Source organism: Erpetoichthys calabaricus, chromosome 1, assembly GCF_900747795.2.
Source record: "Erpetoichthys calabaricus chromosome 1, fErpCal1.3, whole genome shotgun sequence".
Taxonomy (NCBI): Eukaryota; Metazoa; Chordata; class Cladistia; order Polypteriformes; family Polypteridae; genus Erpetoichthys; species Erpetoichthys calabaricus.
Window position 1 is genome coordinate 28868242 of NC_041394.2, and position 13057 is coordinate 28881298.

The following is a 13057-nucleotide window of genomic DNA, read 5'->3' on the forward strand; positions in this document are numbered from 1 at the left end:
ATTGCAATTTGTATTACTGTAGTAGCAATATCATGTTATATTGTTTAGTGCTACTGTCTTCACATTGGGCTCCAAGCCTAGTGCTCACATTTGTAGATGTTGTGTGTTTTTCTCTTGGTTGTACAACTTTAGTTTGGGGTTACTGGTTTACAAACATCTCCTATGATTTTCATATTTCCATAAACTGCACAGTATGAAAGTCCTGTGATGGACTAGGATACAGTGTATGATCGGACACTGACTTACATTTAGTGCTGCAGGTCTGGACTCAGGGCCACCATCAGGGGGAACAAGAGGTACTCTCGTACCGGGCCCGATAAAAATATCACTTGCCTGGTGCCCGGACATCCATCACTGTTATGATGGAGTGGTGGAGCCCAGCCCCAACAGCCAGGACATTTACAGCTTATGCTGATGGCTATATGTCATGTCCTTACCCTCCTACCCTTTGTGTAGCACCACATCCAGTAAGCAACAGCTGTTCCTCCTGTCTCCTTCGCCATAGGTTCTATTTGCTGCCAGGCAGCCCAAGGAGACAGTACGAGTGAGCTGGGCTGGCCACCACTGCTTGTAGATTTTTTGAGCAGCCTTGTTCCTGTCTCGCCCCACCTCCCTCCATAGTGAACCAATAGGAAGCCAAAAGCACTACTAGGTAGAGGAGAATTGTTCCTTGCAGGCAGAGAGCTTGCTGTTCACTGTGCATATTTTATTTTTCATAAACTGATTTCAAAAATCTTTGGTTGCTGAATATCAATTTTGTGTTGATTATTGTATTTCAGTGATTTTGTAAGATTTGTGTTATATTATTTGATTGCACTTTTAGGATCTGAAGTATAGAAACCATTACTCTTTTGACTGAAACATTTAACTGAATGACTCTTACTTATTGGAGCTCAGTTGTTATAAAACATGATTAGTGGAAAGATATGTCATTACCATTCATTAGTGTAGCTTTGCTGTTTTTACAATTAGATGCACAGAATCGTTGTAATACATCTACTGAGTTATTTATCAAAATATTGTACTTTTCTTCAAAACTACATAATTTACCAGATTGATCAAGCAAAAGTATCATGCTTATATATTTGAAATGACAACTCTTCCAGACTGTCTCCTTAACAAAAAAGCAAACATACATCTTTAATCAAATACTAATACATAAAGCATTGAAATCATAACCTTACCACACAGTCCTGTGATGTAACTCAAACTGTATTTATATAGTGGCCTATTATAAATTCTCCTTTAAGATTACATAACACTATTCACATCTGTGTAAGAGCCGAAAGAAATTACATTATGTAACTTAAAGCAACCCTGTAGTGGATTGCTGTAAACTAATTTTTTAGTAGTATTTACCACTCCAGAAGCACTGGCTCCTATCAGTAGTGGACCTCTGCTATACGCTGACAAGTGCTTGAAGACAGATGACAATCTGACTATAGTCTCTGCTACCTAGCTGATCCTACTACCCCATGTTATTTCTTCCCAGCTTGGGGTGTGGGAGGAAGAAGTTTCAGGATGGGCATGGGTGGGCTGGAAGGGTGTGGTTGGGTGGTGGGTATGGCTGGACATCTCTTCCCAGATGTCTAACCAACTTAGGGGACCAATTGGATCTCTGGAGAGTATGGTTAATGAAAGCAGCCTTCCCTACTGTGGTGGTAAGTGTACATTCTATGCAGTTACATGAGTATCTAACCACTACAGGATTTCTTTAAGATATTTTCTTATTTATCAAGTTCCTAATATGGTACTGTAGAAATCAATAGCAGTGTAGGGGTTTCATTAATTTGTATGATGTGTAAAATACATCTTCAAAAATCATGTTATCACTAGAATTAATTTGCGAACACATTACAATAAAATATATTGAAGATTACATATAAATAAACTTGATTTTGGTTGATTGTCACTACAGCTTAAACAGACTGATCAAACACAAAAGCATCGGATAAGTTCTAATAATTATTTAGCCACTGGTCAATTATTCAATAATTTCTATAAGAACAAAAGCTGAGATTTCCATATGGTGTCGTGTTGGAATTAATACAATTTCTAAGCTGTTGTGATGTGATCATCAAGACTGAACTGTTACATTAGGTACTCTGAATCATCCATTATTTTCTAGACACTGCATATTGAGTGTACTTGTTTGTCTGCTCCAGTCTGCTGAATTTGTCATTTATGACACTGAGCTAAACATTAGAGCACCAGTGGATGTACTGTATACCTGGCCATTAATATGTAAGCCTTTCAACACGGACACCACAATGACTGGTGTAACGTTCTTGTATCACACCATTTGGAAGCTTATGATCATAAAACACTAGGAAGTCTGCCCATATGAACATTTAGATTTCACACCTGTTACACTGACCTAATATTAAGCTTTATTTACTATTTCTTGGAATGCAGTAATAAGCAAATTTTTTCATTGTGGATCCACCTCCTGTGTATATCCTCCTTTTTGAGAAATATCAGCATGGACAATGTAATGAGTTGGGGGTGTCATTTCTGTGTCACACCACTGGGCAACCTCTTGGATCTGCGGTACTTGAAAGTCAAGTAATGTCTGCATTTTTTGTGGAATATTTTCTCATTTGGATTCATGTGTGGATTTGTGGAGTTCTATTGGTGTGAATGGTCCCATATTGTAATCTGGATTTCACATCTGAGACATTGAATTCATTTGATCCTTACTTAAGTGCAATGAAGGATATAACACTGATAAGTAGATTTCTTCCATATGGATGTCACCACCTCATCTACAGATGCATAATCAGCTACAGTGGACAGCACACTGAAATGGGTCTCTTGTTTCACCCCTTATTCTGGCCAGGTTCAACCCATGAGTAACTGCAAGGTCAATAAATGACTGTGAATTTTGCTGAACATTTCACCTTTGAATGCCTATCTGGAATTATACTAGTGCAAGTGATGTAACCAGGTCATCTGAAATTCACATCTGTGACACTAAATTCCTTTGGAAAGTTTTATGATGTTGCCTTAGATTTAATACTGATAATCAGACTCTCTCCTTTTAATGATGGCTGATAATAGCATTTTGCTGGAGTTGCATATTTACAATATGCAAACTTATACAAAGCCTTTCACTTTTTTAAAATCATTTACATACTAATTTCCAGTTTATAGTCACCATCAACCCCAATCACATTTATGTGTTGTGTAAAAGGTATTATTTTTAGAGCAACCGGTAAAATCTTTCGGTAAATTCATGATATGAGTTCATTGTACATATATATTTTTCACAGGGCAAAACTGTGCATATTGCTTTGTGCAAGGCCATATTGGAAAGTTTTAGGATAGGAATATGTTCTGTTTCATATTGAGATACAGTGTCCCTGGGTTTAGTCACAATATATCAATTGTGATGCTTTTAAAATTAATATTTAATAAAGAATATATATTTTATGGTTTTCTCATCAAAGGAAAAGCTGAGTACTATATGTGATACTTTTTATTATGGGGTTTTATCTAGAATGTTTAGGAGAAAAGTATGATTATACTAATTTAAATTAGTAAAATAGTAAAATGTAGTATAATTATTAAAATTACTCTGTGTTTCTATATATATGTGCTTGGAGCATAGTACCTGTGGTCAATGTGGAGAGAATATAGGCTTACAGGCTCACAAGAGTCAACATAAGTCTTAAATTGAGATTAGACATGCAAAAAAAAAAATGTATACTGTATTTACACTGTGTGTATTGTTGTTTTGCTTCATATGTTGGTACATCATATTTTTCTTTAATAAACAAGTGGAGGAGATTGTCGCTCCACTTCATTTGGTTAGGTTATCTTAAGTTAGATTTGTTTACATTAGATTAAGTTAGGTTAGATTAGGTTAGTTAGGGCTCTGCAGAAAGAGTCTACCTTGACTTTGTGGCAGGTTTACAAATCTTTTGGCTAAAGTCTTTTACTCAACAGAAGTATGGTTGCAGAATTGTACCTGGTATGGGCCCCAGAAATTTCTGATGGTGGTCCTACATGGAGTCCATCTCCAAGTAACACTATAATGAAAAAAATTAATGGACAGATGAATTACCGAATTTCATTTTAAAACAAGACATTAATATTTATTGTTTCCTTAGAAAAAGTATTTTAAAAATGCTGTATAATTCCCTTTGTGTTCTTTCCCATGGTGGTCCAGGATACAGTGGTGATCCCTGTGCTTTATTCAGTGCTGTTTGACAAAACAAAGTGGGCAACCCCTCATTCCTTCAACCCTGGTCACTTTTTGGATGAAAATGGCTGCTTCAAGATGAACTCAGCTTTCATGCCCTTTTCCACAGGTGTGAATTCTTTAATACATTTTCTATGGGAAACATTTTATAGTAAGAGATTTGAATTTAACTTTAAACCATTGATGAGAAAGCTCTTATTCATGTCTGCTGTGATTTACTGTATCTTTCTTGCACAAGCTCTGTGTTGTGTTTTTGAAGTGAGCTATCCACTCTAACAAATATGGTTCCATAACATAAACATTTCCTTTACAATGAAGTACAGTGAATATAAGAACTGTTTAGTTATGGAAATGGTAACAAAGTAACTTCAAGTTCAAATTAGGTCATTTTAACAGGTGAAAACTAGTATCCTCTTTAATAAAATTCCTGTGTGCGTCCAGGTGTCCGTGTGTGTGTGTCTTCTGGTGAAGTGCGCATGCGTGGGGCACGGTGCGATGCGCGATATTACTGTCAGAGAAAGTTAGAGGCGTTTTACAGAAATACAAACCAGTATTACTGCGAAAGGAAATTAAAGGTACACAATACAGTGACGCATATTACAGCCACATACAAGCCAGTATTACCGCCAGAGAAAATTAAAGGTATATTACAGACGTACAAGACAGTATTACTGTCACAGAAAATTAAAGACACACAAAACACAGCGGCAGCTAACGAAGAACGGTCAGCTCAGCAAGTAAACATCAACAAAAGAAAGGCTGAAAGACAAAGAAAAATACGACCAACAAAAAGAATGAGGTCAAAGTCCCTTGCCATTTAATATAGACTGTTCCTACTTATGTTTATGCACTACTGTTCTAGCGCCAGTTATTGTAACGGGCTTAATCACTAGTTCTAGAATAAAAACAGAATCGTGACAGCAGCTTAAGCCTTCTGAAAAGAATATTGATGTTGGTATATGTTAAACACGGAACAATGCATGCTTTTCTTTTTGCAACTGCAATGAGAAGCCAAGCAAAATTACACCATTTATTGGTTAACTAAAAAGATTATAATGTAATGTTTACATCCTATCTGAAGAAGGGGCCTGAGTTGCCCCGAAGGCTTGCATATTTAATCTTTTCAGTTAGCCACTAAAAGGTGCCATTTTGCTTGACTTCTCATTGCATCCATAATGGCTAACACGGTACAACACCCTACTCAATATGTAAGGTCACATCTTAAAAAGTCCCAATGTAAGCACTTAAATATAGAATTACAAACTGTGACATACTCTCCTTCTGTCAGGGGAGAATGAAGGAATATCAAGCTGTGAGCCCGCCAGCAGTAAAAGAACAGCATGTCATTTTATCTTCCATTTTTTCAATACAACTTTGTCCAGTTACACAGCTGTAGGTTAGATCTTTACACAGTTCCATCTATTTTTAAGTGAATTGTAATGAAGCACAAATCTGAAGAGTCATAGTTGTCCTGAAGCAAACAGCAGAGGAGCTTTAACCAAATGTGATGACCCGTCTCCTTTCACTTAGGAGTAACAGGACCGGGATGTTTAGTAATTGAAACCAACTACCAGTGAATTCTTATCAGAGACTAAAAATACCAGTGGGCTTGTAAAAAAGAGATTTTATTGCACCTCAATGAAAAAGTCTGGAAGACATTTAACAAACAAATGAATAAGAGTTTGAATATATATATATGGGGCGGCACGGTGGCACAGTGGGTAGCGCTGCTGCCTCGCAGTTGGGAGACCTGGGGACCTGGGTTCGCTTCCCGGGTCCTCCCTGCGTGGAGTTTGCATGTTCTCCCCGTGTCTGCGTGGGTTTCCTCCCACAGTTCAAAGACATGCTGGTTAGGTGGATTGGCGATTCTAAATTGGCCCTAGTGTGTGCTTGGTGTGTTTGTGTGTGTGCTGCGGTGGGTTGGCACCCTGCCCGGGATTGGTTCCTGCCTTGTGCCCTGTGTTGGCTAGGATTGGCTCCAGCAGACCCCCGTGACCCTGTGTTCAGATTCAGCAGGTTGGAAAATAAATGGCTGGATGGATATATATATATGTAAACAGGTTACAGAAACAAAATAAGGGAAGATCAACCCTTCCAATGGTTTTCATACTGTCTTTAGCCCCACAAATGTTAAAAGAAGGAATAGTCCTTTGATTTCAGTGACCTCCTCCCCTTCACACACTGCCCATTTTTATACCCTTGGCTATTTTATGTGAACCAATTAACAACAGTGTCTCGTTAATGCCTGTATACCTCCTGACATCAAACTAGGCTGCCTCACCTGCATACATTCTGGAGAAATGTAAATAAATTAAGGAAAGAAAGCTGTTCCCATAAAACCTCAATGAGTCAGAAACCAGGCAGGAGGAAGCTTGTTCATACACATTAAATTTCTGTTCATGAACGGGGAGCAGCCCATCACAACAGTCTGTTAGGGAATGTTTCCCAAGCAGAGGTGCCACAGAATGGCCAAAGAGCAAAGACAGAGTCACACCTTTATAGAAAATTTAGCTGGGTTAATGCTTGTATAAAACCTGACATTTGCTCTGATTGGTTCATTAGCATACACACCCATATGGCATTTTAGTAGAGAACATAACTAGCTTACATACACAAAATAAAAATCTCCTTGTACTGCATCCCTGTCTTTCTCAAACATTTTTTAAGTTCAGCTCTTGCCCTACTTTTATTAAATTTTCTCTTTACGTGACAGGTGTCAAGTCTTACTGTGTACATGCAATTCAGCCACTAATTAAACTACCTAGGGCATTTTATCTGTTTACCCAACTAATGCATCAGTCACTTTTTTTCTATTTCTAGAGCAAATGCTATATACTTCTTTTTAATATACACCATAACACTTTATGCACACAAACTATGTTACTATATTATTCTCTCACACTATGTATTTGCACAGAGGAATATTGTACACTGCACAGGGAAGAACATTTTGCTGCACACCTTCCTCAGTTGGACCTCCAGGTCATTCCGGCACAGTGTAGCATACACACAAATGCAAATCAGGACAGCCATTCAGTCTCCACTGGGATGAGGTCATGATGTGGCTGATATTATTCAGTTCGAGGGCCTTTCAGACTGAGATGCATAAAGCACAATCACATCCCTATTATGATGATTACTGGATCCATCTGCAGCTGATGCCAGCACTATCCCATGCAAACTCAAGGAGTAAACTCAATCCTGGTAAGTTTAAGGCAAACAAGACGTTTTCTGCAGTTACCCCTCATACACCTGTTACTATGAATCCTGCATAGAATGAAAACATTTAAAAGGCTTGACTAATGAAGCATTTGTTTAGACCAAGTACTTGCCTCATATGTGTTAAAGAACGACAGGAAATGTTAAAGGGTGGCACTGATTTTAACACTGCTGCCTGACAACTCTAAGGTCCTCGCTTGGGATCTCACATTAGCCTCTTGTCTGTGTGTTTTCTTGTCATGCCTATGTGGGTTTTTCCTTAGGAACTTGAGGTTTTTCTGCTACAGTTCAAACATTTGAAATTTGTTCCAAGGTGAATAAGAGTGTGTCTTGTGATACACTAGTCCTCAGAACTCTAAATTGGATAAATCAGATACAGAAAATGGATTGACAAATGGATTAAACTATAAGAAGGACACAACAGTTAATGGTACAGCTTCACAGCTCCTTAGACCTGTATTCAGTCTCTTGTTCAGATACAGACAAGCAGTGTTTGCCAGTTCATCTTCTACGTATGTGAATTTTCTCAGTGTTTGGACACACAAGTGAAGTTAATTGGAATCTGTAAATTTACCATGTGAACAAGCGTCAGTGTGTGCATACACATGCTCTTTAATAGACTAGAATTGATATCTGCCTTGATTGAAATCTGCCATCATTGGTATCTGCCTTACACTCAATGGTGCTAGAATACACTCTTACCATAATTTAGTTTCCTAAATTAAGAAAATTGATAAACTGCTTTTACTCCTCTCCTAAGAATAGAATAAAATGTTTGTCACTCTGAGAGTTTTCAGCCAGTTAGGTCTGTTTTCCAATCCTATGACACTTGATAAATATGGACACTGAACTATAAATCAACCATTTAGAAAAGGCATATATTTTATATTGATAACTAAACAGTGTGGACGCTAGTTGCCCCGTGAAACCCACCAGACAGTCGTCCAGGACAAACTTGTAAAAAAGCACCAAGAAGTATTTTAATAATTTTCTTCAAATACAGTGCACAAAGCACCACACTCGCCACAATTTTCCAATAACAATAATAATAAATAATAAACAATAATCAATAATTACAATCCTCCACTCCTCCCAGCAGCTCTGTCACTCTATCACCCAACTCTGGCTCTCCTTGCCGGGTCTTCAGCAGTCCTTTAAATAGTCCATGAAGTATTCCTCCCGGGTTAAACGCCACATCATCCTTCCTCAAGTAGCCAAGAAGTACTGCGGGCTTCCGTCCTCGTGACTCCAAAGTTCTTCCAGATTGTAGTAACAGTAGGAGTCCCCAGGTTCTTTGTGAGCTCCCCCTGGTGGCACCCACGGCACCCAGCAGGGCTGAGGAAACAGACTCCATGTCCCAGGATGCCCTGAGTGAATCCGGGGAGCTGCCACCTAGCATCCCGGGGGAGGCAGTGTCCTGAAAAGGCTGCCTTCTTCCTTTCTTTTCTTTCAGGGACATCCCGACCGGACTGAACCGCCGGCTGTCCATCACAACAGATTTATCATTGTGAAGCTGTGGAAATCTATTTTGAATAATTTTCATAAACTATTTTGACTTATTCTGCCATGAAAATGTTTATTGTTATTTTATGAACCTTTAAAAATCTAAAGGTATTTAGCTCAGCACTTCCCAGAGAAAAACTCATTGATTTAAAGCAAAATGTAATGTGACATAAGATGATAATATGAAGTATTGCATTTGCCAATAAAATTCAAAGTGTCACAGAAAAAATAACAGAAATGGGAAATAACATTAAGGAAGATCTACGAAGTGTTGTAGACTGTGAGTTTTAGTTGCTAAATGACTGCTCTATACATCAGAAAACTGAAGATTCTATAAACTTAAGCAGGTTACTTACTGAGCAAATATGTTTTTTAACATTGTTTTTTAAATAAAACTTCAAAATAAGCAAGTCATTAATATATGAATGGCATTAAATTAATTAATCCATTTTAACAAATTAATTAAACAAATAAATGTATTAATTAATGGTAGCACAGCATTAACACCCTGCTTAATGCTGCTGCCTCTCATATCCTAAATCTTAAGTTTGAATCTCATACCCAGATGGTATCTTTGAGTCCTCATGTTCTCTACATATCTGCTGGGGAGTTTCTTTATGTTCTTTGGTCTTCTTCCAGTATACATACTGTGTGTGATAGATTATTAGACAAATATATATGGGTCCTGTGGGAATGTAGAGTGAATTTGTGCAGGCCCTGTGAGGAGCTGGCACTATGTCCAGGTTTATGTATCTCGATTATGCCAAGTCACCTGAAACCCTGATGTAAAATAAGATGGCTTGATAATATCATAATATGTTTAACAGTAAAGAAGTTGAGAAATGCCTCATTTGAGGTGTCAAAAATAAATATCTGTAGAATGTGTAAAGTGTTTCTTTAGTTTTCCTTTAGATGTTCCTAACTCTAGTCAAGATAAGATATTGCAAAATGCAGCATTTTACAATATGTTACTTCATGCTATTAACCCCTTCACCGCCCTCTGCCGGATATATCCGGCACCGTTGTTTTAATGCTAACGCCATACTGCCGGAATTATCCGGCACATTTGCCTGTGGTTATATGAATGCCTGGCAAGTAGTATAACTGACGGTTTGGCGTGGGTACTATTACTACGTTGTATTTCGACAAGTCTGTGGTTGTTTTGGCCGGTCATGTGACGTGATTCGCATGTAACAGCTGTGAATATGGCGAAACGTAAACTGACTTCAAGTGAGGCTTTGCAGGCGATTTTGGACAGTTCTGATCATGATTGTAGCAGTTCTGAAGAAGATTTTAGTGACAGTGATGAGCAGCAACGTGCGCTGCATGATATTGTGAATGAAGACGCATCGGATGACGCGCTGAGTGGGTGTATCCCCAGCATCTCAGCTGGGCTGCTGCCCGTGGTGAACTACCTTTTCTGCATTCGTTTGAGGCAACATGTGGCTTTATTGTTGATGTAAACAATTACACTGCTGAGCAGTTTTATGAGCTGTTTGTGTCACCTGATTTGATCAGACATTTTGTTCATCAGACAAATCTGTATGCAGCACAGTTTATTGAGAAAAATCCCAATTTACCTCCACATTCCCGTGTTCGTGCTTGGTTTGACACTGATGAAAACGAAATGAAAAAATTCATTGGGATTTTGATGTTGATGGGAATAATCAGAAAACCAGATATTGAGATGTACTGGTCTACAGATCCTATGTATGCAACACCTATTTTTGCAGCTGTCATGACACGTAACCGATTCTCTTTGCTGCTGAAATTCTTTCATTTGAATGACAACAGAAACGAGCCAGATAAGAAAGATCCAAACCGCGACCACTTGTTCAAGCTACGTCCTTTGATTGATCATTTATTTGAAGCATTTCAGTTGCCCTACATGCCAGGACCGTCAGTTGCAGTTGATGAAAGTTTATTGTCGTGGAAGGGCCGCTTACAGTTTCGACAGTATCTACCATTGAAAAGGGCACGGTTTGGTATTAAGATGTTTTGCTTAGCTGAGAATTCAGGTTACATTTATAGATTTCGTGTATACACTGGCAACTTGCACAACATTTAGTGGTCAATACTGCTTGAATAAATGTAAAAAATGTAAAAAAAATGTAAAAAAGTAAAAAAACAAAAATTGTTCAGATTTCGCCTGGCGTGGGGAATATTTAGGGAGTTGGCGGTTAAAGGGTTAAGTTCTGTCCAACACTAAAAAGACTACACTAGAAAAATGTAATGCCAGCATTCTTTACTCATTTCCAAAGGTAACCAACTGAAGCTTCACTCCAGACCTAACAGAACAATGTTTTATATTTGCATTTTGTTTATAGTAAAATACAGTATTCAGTAGGTCAAGGGCTGCTGATTGAGATACCATTATTTTATATTTCAGGGAAGCGCATCTGTGCAGGTGAAGGTCTGGCTAAGATGGAGCTCTTCTTGTTTTTCACAACCCTGCTGCAAAACTTCTCTTTTCGCTCCACAGAGGATCCTGCTAATATCAGCCTGCTACCAGATTCCAAGTCATTTTTTAAAAGGCCTCTGCCATATACGTTTTTGGCCATCCCACGATAGGAACACATTTTTAGCATAGAGATGCCTAAAATACAAGAGGAGATTAAATATATCAGCAAGCAAACACATGTTCTACTTAAACAATACTCTAGATTCTACCTGTTCTTCTTTTTATTGTCTGTAATACTACCTTGTAAAAGGTAGGTTAATCTGTAATCTGTTAATCTCTTTTTCTTAATAAATATACCTAACTGTAAAAGGTGTTACACATAATGTTTTCGGTAAATGGGTACAAATAGCAGAAAAGTATTTACAGATTGGATTATCAACTCTTCAACTCTCTGGTTGATCTTAATAAAGAGGCATTCCCAGAGCATAACTTTCTACAAATTTACTAGGGTGACGCTAATAGGATGCCCAAATTCTTCATGTACAGCAGCAAAGACTATTAGGAAAGTTTAATACACTTTTGCTGGGAAGGTAAGCTCAGCTTTGTGGTGCTTACACTCTTTAATGTAATGGTTCTAAAATGGCACTAAACTGGGTTGTTGGATCATTACAGAACCATTGCTCAAGAAAGAATCCCTTCATTCTAGGAAGGGTTCTTTGCATTTGAAAAGGGTTAAGTTTTGAAATGGTTCCTAATATGTGTGCAAAACAGAAATGTTTAATGTATATTAGACTACCCAGTAGAATCCTAATAGATCACTCCATCTAACAGATCAAGAAGGTATTATCAGCAGTTTTTAGGTGTAAGATCTGCACTTCACTCTTGTTATTCTGTAAAATTGACACTCACTTTGTCCTCCTTGTTGTATTTATAGAAGTGGCAGAAGGGGTGGTGCTACTGAAGGGTCAGAAGTCTTCTTTTTTTCACCTGGACTTCTTTAGCTGTTTTCCTTCTTTCATGAAGCTGTTGAACACTCCAATTGCCACTTCTGGTCAAAGGCATACCCTGGGGGAGACGTTGACTTACCGCATATCCTCTGCTTAGCTCGTGGACTTAGGTGGAGAGCTGTCTTGGACACCAAGTTGTCGTCACTTTGGGTGATGTGGCCTTACTATTGGAGCCGTGCACTACGTAGCTTGTCATCAATTGTCGCCACGCACATGAGCTTCCAAATGTCTTCATTCATAACATGGTTGAATCTGTTGAAGCCAAGTACCCATCGCAGCATTCACATCTCTATGACGTGTAGCGTATACTTGGCTTGGTGGAGGCTGGCCAGCATTCGGCCCCATACATGGACACTGAGCAGACAACCGCTTTATAGATCTCCTTGTGATAGTTTGGAATCTTGCAGTCACAGAGGACGCCAGTGACCTGGTGCCACTTCAGCCAGGCTGTCTTGACATGAGGTTGAGCGTCCAGGAGGGTTTCACCATCTGTACAAACAAGCAACCTCAGGTATTTAAATTCAATGACCTTATTGTCCATCAATTTGGAAGTTCCTGTCAGTCTGTGTACCACACTCCATGTATTCTGTTTTCTTGATATTCAGTCATAGACCATATAATTCGAGTTGTGTTTTCCATAGCTGCATAAGATTTGTTAAGGCCTGCCAAGTTTCCTCTGTAAGCACAATATCATTGATGTATAGGAGTGTCCATGGATGCGGT

The 13057-nt window shown here is 38.5% G+C and overlaps 1 protein-coding gene across 1 annotated transcript in view; it reads left to right on the forward strand.

Annotated features, from left to right (window-relative positions):
* LOC114648020 (cytochrome P450 2B19-like) overlaps nt 1-11696 on the forward strand; it is a 40753-nt gene extending 29057 nt beyond the window's left edge. Inside the window, exons 9-10 of the mRNA XM_051918776.1 lie at nt 4172-4313; nt 11316-11696. Coding sequence (XP_051774736.1) covers nt 4172-4313; nt 11316-11497 — 324 coding nt within the window. The 3' untranslated portion in view covers nt 11498-11696. The remainder of the gene's footprint in view (nt 1-4171; nt 4314-11315) is intronic.
* Nucleotides 11697-13057: the final 1361 nt, after the last annotated feature.